Raw genomic sequence first — 17,037 nt, 5'->3', positions numbered from 1 at the left:
GGGAAGAAGGTAAATGCAAGTTTCCAAACTCGGTGGAAGTTCTATTTCAATAGCAAAGCTCAGGCTGGAACATTTTGAGTTAGATATCTCATTATGCTTGAGAGTTTAGACGCACGCATCTTAGTCTATTGAATTGTGTGATAGAAAATCATCTTTGGCTTGCTTCTCCAAGCCACTTTCTTCCTCCAATTTCTCAACTATCTGTTTGAGAATACTTTCGGCTTCTGCTTCAAGTTGTTCCATGCTCTCCTCACAAGCAGCCACCAATTCTGGATTGAAGATGTCCTCCTCATTGCATTCATTTGAAGTCCCACTAATCGGAAAGGAATAGCTGCCAAACTTTGGAGTGACATAAGCATCAGGGGAGTGTACTCGTCCGCCAACACGGAGCCATTCCTTGAGGCCTGTAACGGCTGGGAATTCAATGGTATGTGGAATTTCAATTGATTCTAACCCCTTTGCAATGGACTTCCTTTTAAAACCTTTCTTTAAGATGTGTCCTTGTGAGGAGCCCTCTACAACTTCTGATTCAGTTGCGGTATTGGATCTACTTGGAATTGCAATCAGTTTTTCACTTGCTAGCTCCGAATTTGATAAGGTGGGATTCTCTTCAATGGTGGAGTTTGCTTCTGGAGGAGTGCTATCATTTATGTGTGAATGTGTTTCTTGGATATTGTTACTATCCGCAGAATGTTCAGATGCATGTGTTGAAGATCGGAATTGGTTAAGCTTCACCCCTGTTGCTGAACCATCACCCCCTCCACCATACCCTATTTTCTGCTCCTTGGACGACTTCAACCTTTCGACCAGGGCATCGAATTCCTCTATGGTATGGAAACTCGTCGCACGCTCCAGCCCCTCGTGGTTCCTACGCTTTTCTTCAACCCCATGGAAAATCTCTACGGAAGGATAGGATGCTTCATTTGTTGGGAAAAAATGACAGCTTTTGGATCTTTTCGTTGGATCAATGCTTGGTACTTGTGGGAGCACCAATTTAGCTTCTAGTCCCGTGTGTTTTTCCTCTCCTTCTTGTTCCAGACTCGAGTTAAATTCCGATTTGGTTTTTGTTAGATTGACATCAGGTTCAACAACTGGATTGTTGGATTTGCCTGAAAAACTCCCGGACTTGTATGTGCAGGCTACCGTGTTGGCAGTGCAAACAAGAGCAAAAAACTGGTCGTTGATGTTACCAGAGAGGGCCAGTTCTTCGAGTGCAGGAATATCATTGGCCGACCTCTGCATGTTCTTGGTCAACTCTTCCTGAAAACTCAACGATCTAGACACAAGTTTTGAAGAAATGCATCCCATGTTGTTGGACTCTTTACCTGAGCTGTACATGAAAAGAGAGCTCAAGAAACAGAAAGGACTCGAGTTAGAAAAAATAGTAAAGAGGAGATGCTGAGTTACAATTTCTGGATTTGAGTGCAGTCGTATTAATAACATATTGTATGTATGCATGGAATATTTTGGATAGCAAAAAACTCTCCTTTGGCTGAACTAAATCTGTTAGAGAAAAAGTTGACTACACAAATCCAGGGGGATGCAGAAGTTTGGATTGCAGGTATCTTACCGAAGGCCAATCACGTTCGTGGCAAAACTCGTTGTTGAGTCTCAAATCAAATAGAAAGCCAACCAGTAAAACTTGTAGGCCTGTATTGCGAAAGATTACAATCGAAGTTGCTCCCTCTCTCTACTTCCAAGTTTCGAATATAAATTTAAGGTGAGACACGCAGAGCAGGAGCCAAACTTTTCAGTGGTTAGAGTTGGTTTTGTATGGGGAACAAGCACACACCAAAAGAGGAGAGGGTGGTGGTTTCTGTTCTTTTCCTTCTTTTTGTTTTTGTGGCGGAGGACAAAGGCAGACAGCCCTGATTTTGTGGAAAGTTCTCTTTTAAAAGTTTTCCTTTCTCCTATATCCAGAAAGGTTGGTAGACGAAGAAATCTGAAACATGAGCTCAAGTGCACAGCATATTTGTTGAATAAAAGCGTGATCTGCGATGGAAAATTTATGGCAACTATAGACGAGAAAACTTGAGGAGTCGCACACAAAAGGAGGCTCAAGCCAGATTGATCTCTGCAAGGTTGACACTTCAGCAGCAAGTTTGTCAAAAGAAGCTGTAGAAGAGATGGTTTTTTTTTTTTTTTTTTTAATGCTAGAATCTGAAACTCATGGGTAGACCCCAAGAAGGATTCAAACTTTGAAAATCCAATAAATAATGGACACCTATTATGATATGTGTGTGGTGTCTACCACTGGGACAAACCTGCTTTATTGGAATGGGTTCTGCATCTGCAAAGTTCGACTTTTCATGCTAATTAAAAAATGAATAAATTGTTCAAATGGGAACAGGCAAGGTTGATCTGATTATAGAATCTGACTTGTGATGTGGTATAAAACCACAAATATAACAATAATGTTCACATAGAGTGCGAAAACCAGTTGTTCCCTTTCCATTCTATTGATTTTTTCAGCCGTGCAATGAACACATACATTCCAAGTTCCTTGCATGATCTCTGCTCTCCAGCAAGGCTAACAGCCTGAGCCATCTAAAAACAGATTCATGGTATGGTGTTGAAAGTCAATGAATTTGTATGGCCATTGGAAGGACTTGCCCTCTAGTTAAATGATATATGATGCAACCAGTCAGTGCAGCACATGAACCTTGGAAGATTTAGAATAACGCAATTTTTCATAAGCATTCAAACACGTGTACATTCATAAAAACCTTTTTCAGGCGAAGCTTTATTCACACAGTTTAGCACTGAATTATCAAAATAAATATTTCTTACAAATCCAGTTTTACTGTGATGGTTTATGTATTTCACATCTTTCACGGTTCATGGGAATCAAACAGGGCACCCGGCTGATCAATGACAGCTACCAGGAGCAAAACCAATCCTCGAAGTTGAGACGTCATAAGCAATATTATATGTTTGCTGTTGACGGTTTCCGATAATGGCAATTTGGTTGGTTCCAGAGGTACCTGCAAAGGCCAAGCATGTAATACCTTTATCAGCTTCTATTAGAATGCTTGGGGCCCTGAGCGTGAGGTCTGCGCCTCCTTGAAAAATCATTTTAATCTCGGGCACAGCTGATAAGCTCTTGAGGCTCCCTTTGAAACAAGTGTCCAAGATGGAATATGCTGGGGCTTTCGCATACTTGGTGGACATGATCTTTACAAAGGCCTGCCTCAGTGCTGCATACATGGACACTGGCAGTCGTGTTATAACAGTTCCGGAGTCTATAAGGGTCGGGACCCTGTACATGGCAGCAGCCAAACCCAATGGCCTACCGGACACAGTTATAGCTGTCAGTCTCAGAAAGTATAAGCTGGGATTCTTTGAATCTGTGAGCATAGGGGTGAACTTGTAGGATGTTGGAGAAATGCTTCCGATGGACAAGAAGCCTCCTCCAGAAGTTGCAGAATTGGCCGTGGGGAGGCAGTAGGAGAAGGCATGTCCATACCTGGTGGACAACTGCGCCAACATTGAAAGCTTGTCACGGGCTAGCCCTATGATACCAGCTGCCCTTCCAAACAACCCTTGATTGTCCTGCCCACATCCATATGTGAATTGGGGTAAAGTCTGAGATGATGTTAGGGTTAAAAGATCTTGACTCAAATAGCCGATTGAGAAAGAGCTATCCCCATAGCTGGCCGTGTACAAGCATGCATTAGAACCTGTCTCGCAAAGTGGGTTATTCAAAGTGGCAGCTTTGAGCCTGGAGCACTCGACAGAGGCACATGAAAGTTTTTTGTAGGTCTTAGATACGGAGGGATCGTACAGGGGATCTGCTTGGGCATGACAGTACACTAGACAGGGCTGGCACTGGAGCCAGGACAGTGAACTACCGGTGTCGAGAATCATGGCATAGTACTTGGGCGGGGAGCCAAGACCTAACTTTACATAGTAATTACCAGAGCCAATGGACAAACCTGGATTCAATGGGATGCTAGCTGAATTTGGTTCTAGGAGGTGTCCAGATTTTGGCGGCTTGGCAGACCCACTACCGAGACCTTTATTTGCTAGTCTGTCACTCAGAGCCTTGACATGTTCTTCGTCATGCAAGAGTACATCAGAAAGAAGTGAGGAGGAGTTCGGGGTGAGTGAGGAGCCATGTCCATGCACGTGATATATGTTCAGATGTATGCTGGACTGGTTGATGGATTGCACATACGCTGCAAAATGTAAGTATTTGTTATATGAAGCTTAAAATACATATGCATAAATGTCTGATTTGATGAATAATGTTGCGTCTCAGAAACACAATCCACTTCAAGTAAGAGTAAGAATATAACATGCCTTGAGGTTTTGCTTGCGAAGATGAAGATGCTAGGGACAGATAGCAAACCATAATCCAGAGCAGCCCCGTCATTGCTTCTAAGCTTTTGCAGCTTATGCTCTCCATTTATGTCAAATGAAACTCATACCAGATAGGCCAAATGCCGCAAGCTTGAGATTTTATTGCAAACATGAGGGGAAAAAAGAGGAGAAAGAGTTGCATAATAATTCTTGATTAAATTAGTTGGAAAATTTTAATTGATGTCACTTTATGCCACCCAACGGTCCTTTATTAAATTGGAGGAGACAGGTGGTCACATCATCTGGGAGGTGCATTGATAGCTAATATCACAATTGCATCCTTTAATAATCGGCAGTGTAATAATAATTACTTTTTAAATAATTTTTTTATATCAAAATATATATAAATAATATTTTTTTTTATTTTTTAAAAAATTATTTTTATATCAGTACATTAAAACGATTCAAAAAGTATAAATCACATTTAATTTTAATAAAAAAAATATTTAAATTTTTTTAAAAACATAGGTTAAACCGCATTTCCAAACAACCACTATCATCACTACTATCATCACTAGTTCACACCCCAGTCAAGTACTTGCCCCTACTGTAGAACCTGTTAACAGTCCGCACAAATTTCTTGATAGCCCTTTTATTGCCCCTAATTCCCTTCACCTCGGATTTTTATTAGAAGGGAAAAAAAAAGCCCACCAATCATTCTCACAGCACAGCAAGGGGGGAGTCGCTTCACTTCGAGTGTGTTTGACAGTGTGGTATTGATTACTTTTCAAATAATTTTTTATGCTGAAATACATGTTAATGATATTTTTTTATTTTTTAAAAATTATTTTTAACATCAACACATCAAAACAATCCAAAAGGTACAAAGCAAACTTAATTTTAACAAAAATAAAAAAAATTTAAAATTTTAATAAATACAAGTTTAAACTTACTACCAAACAGTCTCGATGGTCATGTGCTATGCCAGTAGGCACGCACACCCTGCCAAACTGCCAAACGCAGGGGGCCATATGAGGTGGAATGAAAGGGAACGACTCATAAAACTTTCCAAATGGAAGGGACCCAACTTTGAATGACAGAGAGAAAGATCTCCGACTTTTGAGACGCCATCATCCCTGCTTTTAACACAAGGTTTGGAAATTACTAGTTACATGACAGACATGATATCACGAGTTATTTTTTTATTTATATAAAAAGTACTAAAAAAAATTAAATATAAAAAAATTAAATATATTTAAAAATTTTAAATTTAGTTATAACACCTCACTTAAAAGTAATATTTATAATATTAATAATAACATTAAACTTGCATGACATAGTAGGTCTAACTGTAATATCAAACCCAATAGCTTTGGATGCGGGTCTAGCTGCAAAGTTGTGTCATAAAAGTATGATAATTAAATAAATTAATTAAAAAGAAAAAAATCAATAAAAAAAACTAATGAAAAAAAAAAAAAAAAATCTAAATTAACTGAGGTTAACCTTTTAAACCAGATTAACTCATCAAACCTTGGATTAAATAAAAAAAAAATATTGACAGGTTAACCCAGAAGTAACTGGGCTAACCCATGAAATCAGGTTATTTGTCAAATCTGGAATCTATATCATGAAAGTCTGATAACTAAATAGAAAAAAAATGAACATTAACAACCTAAACTAAATGAAAATTTTTTTTTTTAATAAAAAAACAAAAAACATAAGCATGTTACTAATGAGAAAAAAGAAAAAAAAAATATGAATCAACTAAATTAACTCGTCAAATCAGGTTAACCGAAAATTTGATTCGCGTCATGAAAATTTGATAATTAAAAAAAAAATCGACGAATTAAACGAAAAAAAATTAACAAACTAAATTAAACGAAAAAAATTGATTAAAAAAAAAAGCAAAAAAAATAAATTCAAATTAACTCATCAAATCAGATTAATCCGTCAAACCCAATATTCGTGTCGTGAAAGTCTGATAACTAAATAAAAAAAAATCACATTAATAAACTAAATTAAACCAAAAAAATTCATCAAAATAAAAAATAAAACACAAACAAAAAAGTAAAAAATAAAACCCATAAAGGCATAAAAAAAATATAAATAAATAAAAAACAGAATTTTTTTTTTAAAAAAATAAACAGTTAAAAGGTGAGAAAGCATTTTTAGAGTATTACTTAATTAGGCCAGTGACTCGGCTGAGGTTATTTTAGCAGCAGTTTGAGCTTGGAAACATATCTAATAATAACTCCAGACCAAAAAAAGAGAGATATGATGCCGAGAACCATTGTTTAATAACCTACTGTAGTGTTTCCTCTCACAGTTTCAGGTATTGACAAATTCTGATCCTAAAAACGGTGTCAGATAAGAATTGAGCATTCAAAGCAGGGTATGCTCCAGGACTCCCAGAGTCTGGGCCAAAAACTTCGTCTACCCTTGGCGCTCCAAATTTAGCTACAAATGATACGAACCCTATGGAAGGCATTATCAAGGTTAACTATAAAACAGGGTTCTTAATTAGGACCACAAAAAAAGACCATTAGGCAACCAACCAGTCAGTATCACTCGAGTAGTGGACATCTCACTCTCATGAGTCTATGTCATATCTCTGTACGTGGGTGGCAGAGAGTCAGAGAGAGAAAGAACATAGTTTGTAAGTAAGTGTTCACTATTTGAATCCCCCAAGCATCATCACCGACATGTTTTATCAATCACCCCAATCTAATCAAACATATAGAAACTGAAATCCCCCTTACTATGTTTTTTCTTCACATGCACATTCATAACATCCCATAAGTTTTTAATACAGAGTACAACCATGAGCTCAGTAGCAATTCACCACTAATTTCAATTCTTGGAATGAGATTCGGCAAGATAAACGGCTAATTTTTCATTGCAATATCAGAGATACCAACTAGAAATTAAGTTGGGATCATAACCTATCGTACAAGCTAATGAATAAACAAGGGACTATTCTTGTTCCATTACTACCTACTACATAAACATCATCACAACCAAGTTCCATGATTTTTTTCCCATATGAATGCTCTTGTATATCAGGTAAATTTTTGTTAGCAATTCACTCCCCTATTCCTAAACGCGGTTAGGTACCAGGGATTTAAAAAGCAAAAGTTATCATTTATTTCATCTATTTTTGACAAATTTGACCAATAAATTAACAAGGAAAAAAGGCTTTATATCCAAGGAACAAATTTGTAAATAAGCGCAGGTTTTCTTTCTTTCTTCCCATTTCTTCTGGTGTTCAGAATTGATCCTAATAGGAGTAAGAGGACTGCCAGAGCATCAATGCTTTGGGGGCACAAGTGGAAAGGGAGATAAAAGCAATGACAAAGTTTAAACAATACATGCTTCGATGGTCCAAGAGTTTCATAAACAAAAGCAAAAGGCTCAAATGAAATAGTGGGGATCCAAGTATTCTGAAATCTGAGTAAGGCAGAGATAGGAGGACTAACACAGCCCAAAGTAGAAAGCTACCACAGACTCACAACAAAAGGGGGAAATGTTTGAAGGTTGAAAGCATGCCATTCACATAGGATTGAAAAACAAAGCTTAAATTGTTGTGTACAAAGGATATATATCAAAAATAGGACTTTGTTTCCTTTTCATATGGTTTGCAGGAGTTGTCTAATCTTTCAACTGGAAGTGAAAATAACAATTCAGTACCACAATAGCTTGATAATCCTTGGAAGAAAGGTAAGTTTACGAAGTCCTATATGTTGACTGGGTAATGATACAAAGCAGCATTTTTATTTCCTTGATAATTTATTGAATTCAAGAAATCTTCACGATAATAAAGTGTGCACTTGGATATAGTATCAATGAGATGACATGCCGTTGAGAGTTTCAACGAACTGTATATTGAACTGAATGACTATTTGAATCAACCACTTGGTTTTACAAGGTTTAATAAAGGTGAGAGGTCCGTATTACAGAATACGCATGGGGAGGTAAGGAACACACCTGGAACTATTAGAAAGGCAAAAATAAACCACCAAGTCAGGAGTGCTTCACCGGCAAAAAGCATTGCCATCACCCACTTCAGACTTTCCTTGTGACTACGGTGTGCCGCTATCCTTAATGGTTGAGCTCCCCCCCACTCATTTCCATACACACTTTTATGAGCAGCATCTAGTAAGTTCCTCCCACCCAGCATGCATGCACAAGTAGCTTCTCATGCACCATCTTCCTCTAACTTCCTCAAATGCTTCCATCTTTTCTCTTCATGCAACTCAGCATCGACTTGCATCTCCCATAGCTTACCAGCTCGCTCTTCTTCTGTCAGTTTAGAGGCAACATTCCGACACTTATAAATTGAATCATGGCAAACTGACTCAGCAGAAGCATAAGATCTTCCCTCACGAGGACTCTTTGTGATCCTTTCCTTTCTATCAGGGACAAAATCTGCGCTGCCCTCCAACAAATATCTCTCATTCATTGACTTGCCATGATTCTTCCTGTGAGCATCTTGAACATCTTCTTCCACCAGAACCCACGGGGAGATTGCTTTCTGTATTTTGAACCCCTGTAGTTATTCCTTCCTATTTGGTTCTCTTTCACTTGATTCACCATCTGAACCCACACGCACTTTGTAATTATGGTCATCATGCTTTGGACTCCTGCTATCGCTACTTTTTCTCACCTTTTCCCATATTCAACTCTGACATTTTCTGAGTCAGATTGTTTTTTAGAAGAATGCTTGTGATCACTAGTCTTTCTCCTTCGTTCCCCTTCAGCACTGACATTTCAGAATCCTATTATGGTTTCAATAATGAATGCTTGTGATGCTTTCCTTTACTATGACCGTGCTTCTTCCGGTGTTCCTTTCTACCACGGTTCTTCTCCATCTCTTTGTTCCAACCTACAAAACAATAATCACTGGTTCAGCAGGCGCACAAAACTGAATATTTACAATAAAAAGTTAGGAATTCTCCAATGATATTGATCGTCTTTTTCCCTCAGCATGTGAATAGAAATGTTTCAGCTAATTTTAAAAAAATGAAAAGTACAAATATTGATGTTTCCAGGTCATGAGCCAAGGACGCGCCCATGGTACCAAAGGCGTCTACTAACTTGAGATTCAAGTTTAAAAGTGCATAGAACTAGCTATTCACCATCAATTTCATATTTAATAACGTATTTGCACAAAACCTAACAGACATTTCTAAATTACAAAGTGGGCATGCATGACCAATTACATAGATAGAGAAAAAGAAGAGAAGGAAGCGATTCATTGAAAGATTATTATTCATCACAAAGAGAGAGAGAGAGAGAGAGAAGGAAAGACGCTTACAGATTTGCGAATCAAAAGGAGAGGACAAGAATGGAGTTTCCTCTGAGCGTCATTGGAGGAGTGAGGCTTGTTCTGGAATAATAACGAATAAAATAATTAATTGGTAGTTTGATTAGTTAGTGGAATTGAATGGGAAAAGGGTAAAAAGAGAAGGAGATTCTTACTTGACAAGACCAGCTTGCTCCTGGAGAAGACGAAACTCAGAACGCTCACGCTCATCTTGAATCAACTTCTTCTGTTCGGTCTGGTGCTTCGGCTTAGCCTTCCACGCGTTCTCTATGTTCCTAAGAATTCCCTGCGTGCGATCCCTTCTAGTTTAAGAACTTCAAAGCCATCGTCCGTCCTTTCACTGTCTCTTATTGTTCCAAGACACGGACACGCAGAATGACGATTTGCGTTCTTCTTCTTCTTCTTCTTCTTCTCTATACATAAAAAAATAAAAAGAAGCAAGCAGCGGAAAACAACTCGGGAGGCGGCCGTACGAAGCCCAAATCTGTCTTTATGAAGGTGAAATAAAAGCCCAGGCCCAATATCGAGAGTTTTTGGACTAAAATTATCAATACAAAAGAGAAACTTTAACCCAAAAAAAATGAAGCTTATTGAATCAATCATTGGATAGATTTGATGATGAACCCAGCAATACATACATACATACATACGTAATGATTCTCCCTGCTCCACCAAATCCAAATAATTAAATAAGGCGTGGAAATCACTAAACATCCACTGCCGTCTGCCAGTGTCAGCCAGCCAGGCCGCAATGCCATGCCATTCCATTGCTGCTGCCACCATCAGATTCCCCAACCTCACCACCCTTATTATTATTATTATTATTTGACCTGTTCTTTTCTTTTGTCACCACCTGGCCTTTTTCAGTTTTCCCCCTTACATGTACTAAACGTCACGTCGCTTACACGTTCTAGGCAGACAGACAGAAAGAGAGCAGAGCAGACAGAGCATTTACATTTTATTTTAGTTTCACTATATAAATTTGTCTCCCAATAAAATAAAATAAAAAGAACCTTGTAGTATTTATTGGGCCGTTTCAAACCCTTTTCTCCTCCCCTTTCCTCTCCTCTTCATCCTTGCTGTTTCAGCTCTCTCCCAGTTCTTATTCCTCTCCCTTTTCTAATATATATATATTTTATAATCTCTTACAGAAAATCCCGTTGAAAATATACAACAAGAAGGGTTGCTGCAATTACATGCTCCACATACATACATACATACATAATAAAAGGGAGGTTTAAGTTTAAGAAACAAATCGATTTCTCTTCTCGATCGGTTGGCCTTCTCATTCAGAGGGTGAGCTTTTTTTCCCCTTATCTTTCTTTCTGGATAGATAGATAGATCTGATTGTTTTTATTTTGTTTTGTTCCCTATGATTCATTGACTGGCTGATTATATGATGTACGACTGAAGTGGATTTGGTTGCTGGATCTGGCAGGCTAGAGAGATCTGAGAAGAGTGTATTACTACTATTATTATATATATATATATATATATATATATATATATATATATAAAAAGGAAAAAAATGGGTCATAGAGTGGATCATGAGTATGATTATCTGTTTAAGATCGTGCTGATCGGGGACTCTGGTGTTGGCAAATCCAATATTCTTTCCAGGTTTACCAGAAATGAATTCTGCTTGGAATCCAAATCCACCATCGGTGTTGAGTTTGCCACCAGAACTCTCCAAGTATTTCCCTGTTCTCTCTTTATTGTAATCATCATTCTTATCATAAATAGAATAAATAATTTTATAAAGAACAAGTTTATTTTTTTGGTATTTCATTGCTCTTCTATTATCCACTTGTTGGTTTGATTTATGTATCTTGGCTTATTTATCTGCCTTAGCTAGTCCAATTCCAAATTTTTTTTAACTATGATCAGAATCCCTCCCCATTTGTTTATTAGTGTGACACTCTTGCCCCTGTTTGATTACTCTTATAGTTTCGGTCATATAAATAGAATAGAATCTTCACCTTGTACAACACTATTTGCTCACCATACCCTTGACAACCATTACAATGCATAGCTCCCTTTTCGTAGTCCTTTTGCCATGCCTCGTCTTCTGTAGAATATCCATTTAATATCTCTGCTGGTTACACTTTGCATCCAGACCTCTTTATATGATTGAAGGTCTGGGTTATCGATGGATGGTTCTAAATCTGCTGTCTGGATGTTTGCTACCAGGGCATATTACTAACTGATGTTTAATGCCTCTGGTTTTCCCGCTGATGCAGCGTGATTTTGCTGCCTATATGGGTGAAATCTAACAGCTAGCTGATTATTATTATTATTATTATGGTGCAGGTGGATGGGAAGACAGTAAAGGCACAGATTTGGGATACAGCTGGTCAGGAGCGGTATCGAGCCATCACTAGTGCTTATTATAGAGGAGCTGTTGGTGCTCTTCTTGTTTATGACATAACCAAGAGGCAAACTTTCGACAATGTCCAGAGGTGGCTTCGTGAATTAAGAGACCATGCAGACTCTAACATTGTCATCATGATGGCGGGAAACAAGTCTGACTTGAAACATCTCAGGGCTGTTCAAGAGGAGGATGGTCATGCCCTGGCTGAGAAGGAAGGTCTCTCATTTCTTGAGACATCAGCGCTAGAAGCCACCAATATTGAGAAGGCGTTCCAAACCATTTTGACAGAGATCTACCACATCATTAGCAAGAAAGCACTGGCAGCCCAGGAAGCAGCTGCCAATTCCACAGTTCCTGGTCAAGGAACCACTATCAATGTTGCTGATGCCTCGGGGAACACAAGCAAAGGTTGCTGTTCCTCTTAAAGCCATGCTTGAGGAGAGCAATAATTTTTTCTTCTTTTTGGATTTTTGGCTGAGAGAGGGAGACATGTAAATTACTCTTGACCTGGTAAACGGGTATTTTGTTAGAAGTTTCAGGATGGATTATTATTTCGTGTTTATTTCTTGTATTTTACCCTTAAAACTGGAAGCGTGGAACTAACTGATTGCAGGGATGTAGAGTACTGGAAGAAATAGTGGTATGGAACCGTATAATGAGCAAGTATATTACGATCAGTTTGCTATGCATGCATGTATGTCCGAATTGTCCCAGATGGTTCTTCTGTTCTGTCATGTTCCGTGTGGTTCAACTAACTGTGCAGTGACTACATAATACATGTCATAAGATGTCACAAACTTGCAATTTAATAGCACCGACTCTAGGGGCACGTACATCAAAAAAAAAAAAAAGAAAGAAAAGAGGAAAGACCACTACTCTTTCTATGCACATTGTAAATGCAAAGGTTGCAATGGCCGATATATAATCCATGCGGCATCAAGGAAATTTTGAAGCAATTGCAAGGTTATTGCTGCTCTTCCTGGTGTTGATTGTGACGGCTCCGATAGAACTGAATTAGCTGCCCTCGTAAGCTGCATTCCTCTACCTGAAAATCAGGCCCATCTTTTTATCAATTACCATTATTAGCTCTTTCCTTAGCGGTCAAAACAAAAGGAACAAACGAAACAATAAATTTAAGCTAGGTAGGCGTTGAACAAAAACACAAGAATGACAATTTTGGAGACTAACTTCATAGAGGAGCAGGATACAATAAGATGCCAGCAGTGTAATTAATTATAAACAGAATTAGGATGTAGCAGACCTGTGAATTATATGTCATTGACAACAGATCCCCACATTCTTCAATAAGAGCTCTTTCTCCTCCAGTCACCCTGGCTAGTTCTGAGATCAAATGTTCTGTTTCTTCAGCCTGCATCAGGAAATGTCCCACAGAATGATGATGGGTTTGGAGGACAAGAAATGGTGGCAAATTTATTCTGGTTTAGGTAGACCCTAATTTAGCATAGTAGACAGAGGTGGTGGCATGTATTGGTATAGATGGGGCGTGTATGCCTCAAGATCGTAGGAAGTTCTGCGTGAACAAAAGGAGGGAAGCAGCTACTTGACTTAGAACAGCTATCCAGCATTCTTACCTTTTGAGTCTAATCAACAAGCTGTTTGGATTTTATAGGGGGCGGCATGCATGACTCAAGAGCGTAGGGAGTTCTGTTTCTGTTGCTATGCCACATGTTTTCCTACGTAGGACACAATTAGGGTGGTCTCAAATAACCAACCTCCTTTAAATGGGACTCTAGAATAACTCCAAATAACCTCCTTTAAGCTCTTATGTTTTATCACTCTCAAACATAAGAGAAAGCACCTTCATTGATTATAAGAGAAAGCACCTCACCTTTGGCATAAGGCTTTCAATGTTAAGAGCTACTGTGTCCATTAATTTTGTTGCAGAGTTCAGTGCCTCCCCTACCTCTCTAATATCAACCTGCAATAAACATCCATAACATTGTCAGACTATAACACATGAGAATGATAGACTATTGATCTGTTAACCCAGAAAGTGGCAAAAGGAAAAGAGTAAAACGTACTCTAACATTTCCACTGATAGGAACTTGAAGTGAGGCATTCAACAAAGCTTGAATTGCTTCTGACAGGGATACCGAATAATCCATTTCAAAAGCAGCCCATTCATCCAGATACGGCATCTATAGAATTGAGAATTCATTAGAACATGCAAACTAAATAGCACTATCGTTGCAAGCTAAATTCTGTAATTATTTCATGTAACTGTATATTGTTTGGTCACGATAGAGATGCCTAGATGTTAAATGCATCCAAATAAATGATGGGGAAAAAGAAAAAGAAAAATAATGTCAGCTCCTTACTTGAGCTTCAACGATGGTCCATAGAATTTTCAATCTCTGCAGAAGGCCAAGCTCTGCACGTTTTCTTTTCACTGAGTCGTTTAATTCTGTTATCTTGACACCAAGGGAATACAGGTTTTTCTACAAGAAAATAGTGGACTGATCAATTTTGAGATTGGAATTAATGAAAATTCATTGGAAAAAAAAAACAAATAATGAGATAGATAGTACCTCAGTTTCTCTTCTCTGAGCTTGAGCAGAGGCCTGTGCTTTTGTGTTGACATATCTCCACTGCAGGTAGTGGTTGTGAAGCAGCTTGAGAGATTGCACATCTTCTTGGTGACTAGAAACTTTCCTTATCTTTCTAAAAGCATCATTTGGGATCTTGGAGCAAGGAGCCACTGGAGGCAGTTTTGTAGATTTGAGTGAATGGAACAAGGAGGGGTCGCAGCTACTTATAGATCGCTGCAAATTGAGAGAACGGGAGCATGGGGAAGCACAAGGGTTATTACTATTAGTAAGCCGGTTGAGATTTCTCTCAGCTAGAAATCTAGCATCAGTATCACGGAGGAGATCAGGAAGAGAGCTTCTGACATCATTGTTGTTATTCTTAGTATTAGGATTAATGCTGTCATGATCCGATGAAGAAGAGGAAGAAGAATCGGTGGAATTGGAGATCCCAGTGGATTGTAACAGCTTTGCAGCAGCCGATGAGATGTTGATGTTGGAGGTGGAGCGTTGCTGCATCAATCGTAATTTAGAAGAAGAGGACGTGTTGATGATGCTGATTGTGGGGGTATCGGGTCTGTGACTTTGGGATCTTGGTTCGTTCTCCTTAAAAAGCTTGATTACAGCACGCTGATGATGATGTTTCCGCTGCGGGCTGCAGTCAGCGTCCGCTTCCTGGTTGCGGCGCTGCCTCTGCACGGAGTTGGAGCGCTGCTTATTGGAAGGAAGAGGTGAGAGGGAGGAGGAGGAAGCAATTGGAGACATGAACCTGGAACTGACCTCCCTCACCCTGGGCCTCCGAGGAGGAGGATTGGGGGGATTGGGGACTATGGCTGTCTTCTCTTGCATCGTCGTAATCGATTCTTCATCCATCTGCTCTTACAGTTGCGATCTGTGCCGTCAATCGATTTCTGTAATTCGTATCTGAGGATGTGTATGAGAGAGAGAGAGAGAGAGAGAGAGAGAGGTCAGATCTGTCCAGTGTCTCGTCTAGTCGGTGTTCAGGGCAGCTTCGCGTTATGAGAAATAAAACTAGCCGTTGCTAACGGTACTATTATTTTCAAAAAAGCAGTATTGTATTTCATTTGTTTTTCACCCATGATCGGTTCATTTACTCTTTGGTTTGTTTCCTTTCCTTTCTTTAATTATTGTTAATCGGGACCTTCTTTCCTTTAATTATTATTATTGGGAACTCTCATTATTACCCATCAATTAATTACTACTATTCAAATCATCATTACAGTCTAGTATTTTTTTAGTTATTTTTTAAAATATTTTTTATTTATATTTTAAAATAATATTTATTTTATTTTTTAAAAATTATTTTTAACATTAATATATCAAGATAACCTTAAAATCAAAAAAATATTAATTTTAAAAAATATTAAGTTAAATTTTTTAAAAAATACATTTTAAAACAAAGAAACAATCAGCCGCATCCTTTCCAAGTTCACCTTTCTTTGATTTCCTTGTGTCTAAAAGAAGAAATCAGTTAATTGAAGCTTCAACCCAAGGTTGTTAAATCGTGATTTTAACATGACACGGAAAGCCGCCTACAAACTCGGATCGTAAAAACAGATCGTAAAATCGTAAAATCATAAGGAATTTTAAAATACATTAAAAAAAATTCATACTTCAAATAAAAATTCATACATAGTTCAAACACCTTAAAAAACATACTTCAAATAAAAATTCATACATATTTCAAGCCTTCAAATAAAAATTTTCAAAAATCTTAAAATACATGGTTCAAATAAAAGTCATACATAATTTAAAATAACTTTTCATTAACCAATAATTAACAAACTTAAAACAAACAATTTGTTGGGGTGTCATGTAAACTAAAACCAGCTTCATTCCCTTCATCTTCCTCATCATTCCTCAAGCATTCATCAATATCATTAGCATCAAGAGGATTATTAGTATCACTACTAGTACCAACACCAATATTATGAACATTAGTGCTACTACTAGTACCAACACCAATATCATCAATTTGAATATCCAAATCATCTTCAATACCATGACTTTCCATTTCAACATCATTAGGAATTTCTTCTTCATCACCATTTTGTCTTCGTGTTGCACTGTCAATAGCACCAAGCAAATCAAAGTTTGGATGTTTTTATCCCTCGATTATCCAATCATCATCAGATGAAAGATCATCTTCTATACCAAAATCATCAGCTTGCTTTTTGACTTAGTTATCATTCAATTTCAGATTGCACATTACAAATACCAAGTCATTCATTTTTTTTCTGGTGCAAATGATTTCTTCGTTTTGTATGAACCTAAATAAACAATTTAAATTTATAAGATTTTTATCAAATATTTCAATATTTAAAATAAAAAACAAAAAAAAACTCACCATTTCAAATGCACTCCAATTACGCTCACATCCAGATGAAGTACAAGTCAAACTTAGAACTCGGATTGCAAACCTTTGTAATTCTGGACATTCATCCCCATAAGAATCCCATCATTGAGCTGGAGTT

General features: G+C 37.9%; 3 protein-coding genes and 2 long non-coding RNA genes across 5 annotated transcripts; 2 read left to right on the top strand and 3 right to left on the bottom strand.

The window, feature by feature from the left end:
- Positions 1-2,715: 2,715 nt before the first annotated feature.
- LOC118036636 (aspartyl protease family protein At5g10770) lies at positions 2,716-4,509 on the bottom strand. The gene is made up of 2 exons (XM_035042401.2): positions 4,303-4,509; positions 2,716-4,178 (listed from the first exon to the last, which is right to left on the bottom strand). The coding sequence occupies exons 1-2, from the start codon at positions 4,406-4,408 to the stop codon at positions 2,869-2,871; spliced, it is 1,416 nt and encodes a 471-aa protein (XP_034898292.1). The 5' UTR covers positions 4,409-4,509; the 3' UTR covers positions 2,716-2,868.
- A 3,598-nt stretch (positions 4,510-8,107) lies between these two features.
- Positions 8,108-10,031, bottom strand: LOC118036638 (uncharacterized). The gene is made up of 3 exons (XR_004685412.2): positions 9,781-10,031; positions 9,617-9,688; positions 8,108-9,184 (listed from the first exon to the last, which is right to left on the bottom strand). It is a non-coding gene; the product is annotated as an uncharacterized lncRNA (long non-coding RNA).
- A 151-nt stretch (positions 10,032-10,182) lies between these two features.
- LOC118036641 (uncharacterized) lies at positions 10,183-11,115 on the top strand. The gene is made up of 2 exons (XR_004685413.2): positions 10,183-10,921; positions 11,064-11,115. It is a non-coding gene; the product is annotated as an uncharacterized lncRNA (long non-coding RNA).
- A 7-nt stretch (positions 11,116-11,122) lies between these two features.
- Positions 11,123-12,558, top strand: LOC118036640 (ras-related protein Rab11C). The gene is made up of 2 exons (XM_035042406.2): positions 11,123-11,318; positions 11,936-12,558. Exons 1-2 carry the CDS (start codon positions 11,154-11,156, stop codon positions 12,419-12,421), a joined length of 651 nt encoding a protein of 216 aa, XP_034898297.1. The 5' UTR covers positions 11,123-11,153; the 3' UTR covers positions 12,422-12,558.
- Positions 12,559-12,784: 226 nt separating this feature from the next.
- LOC118036639 (protein ENDOSPERM DEFECTIVE 1) lies at positions 12,785-15,608 on the bottom strand. The gene is made up of 6 exons (XM_035042405.2): positions 14,546-15,608; positions 14,336-14,455; positions 14,039-14,155; positions 13,846-13,935; positions 13,258-13,365; positions 12,785-13,041 (listed from the first exon to the last, which is right to left on the bottom strand). The coding sequence occupies exons 1-6, from the start codon at positions 15,413-15,415 to the stop codon at positions 12,961-12,963; spliced, it is 1,386 nt and encodes a 461-aa protein (XP_034898296.1). The 5' UTR covers positions 15,416-15,608; the 3' UTR covers positions 12,785-12,960.
- Positions 15,609-17,037: the final 1,429 nt, after the last annotated feature.

Source organism: Populus alba, chromosome 16 (genome assembly GCF_005239225.2).
Source record: "Populus alba chromosome 16, ASM523922v2, whole genome shotgun sequence".
NCBI classification, from domain to species: Eukaryota; Viridiplantae; Streptophyta; class Magnoliopsida; order Malpighiales; family Salicaceae; genus Populus; species Populus alba.
The sequence above is the reverse complement of the archived record's forward strand: the minus strand, read 5'-3'. Positions and strand labels throughout refer to the sequence as shown.

Coding starts and splice junctions, on each gene's coding strand:
- LOC118036636 (XM_035042401.2), bottom strand. CDS start 4,408: ATGGAGAGCATAAGCTGCAAAAGCTTAGAAGCAATGACGGGGCTGCTC. Junction 4,179..4,302: donor TTCGCAAGCAAAACCTCAAG/GCATGTTATATT, acceptor TACATTTTGCAG/CGTATGTGCAATCCATCAAC.
- LOC118036640 (XM_035042406.2), top strand. CDS start 11,154: ATGGGTCATAGAGTGGATCATGAGTATGATTATCTGTTTAAGATCGTG. Junction 11,319..11,935: donor TTGCCACCAGAACTCTCCAA/GTATTTCCCTGT, acceptor ATTATGGTGCAG/GTGGATGGGAAGACAGTAAA.
- LOC118036639 (XM_035042405.2), bottom strand. CDS start 15,415: ATGGATGAAGAATCGATTACGACGATGCAAGAGAAGACAGCCATAGTC. Junction 14,156..14,335: donor GGACCATCGTTGAAGCTCAA/GTAAGGAGCTGA, acceptor TCAATTCTATAG/ATGCCGTATCTGGATGAATG. Junction 13,042..13,257: donor CAATGACATATAATTCACAG/GTCTGCTACATC, acceptor CCTGATTTTCAG/GTAGAGGAATGCAGCTTACG.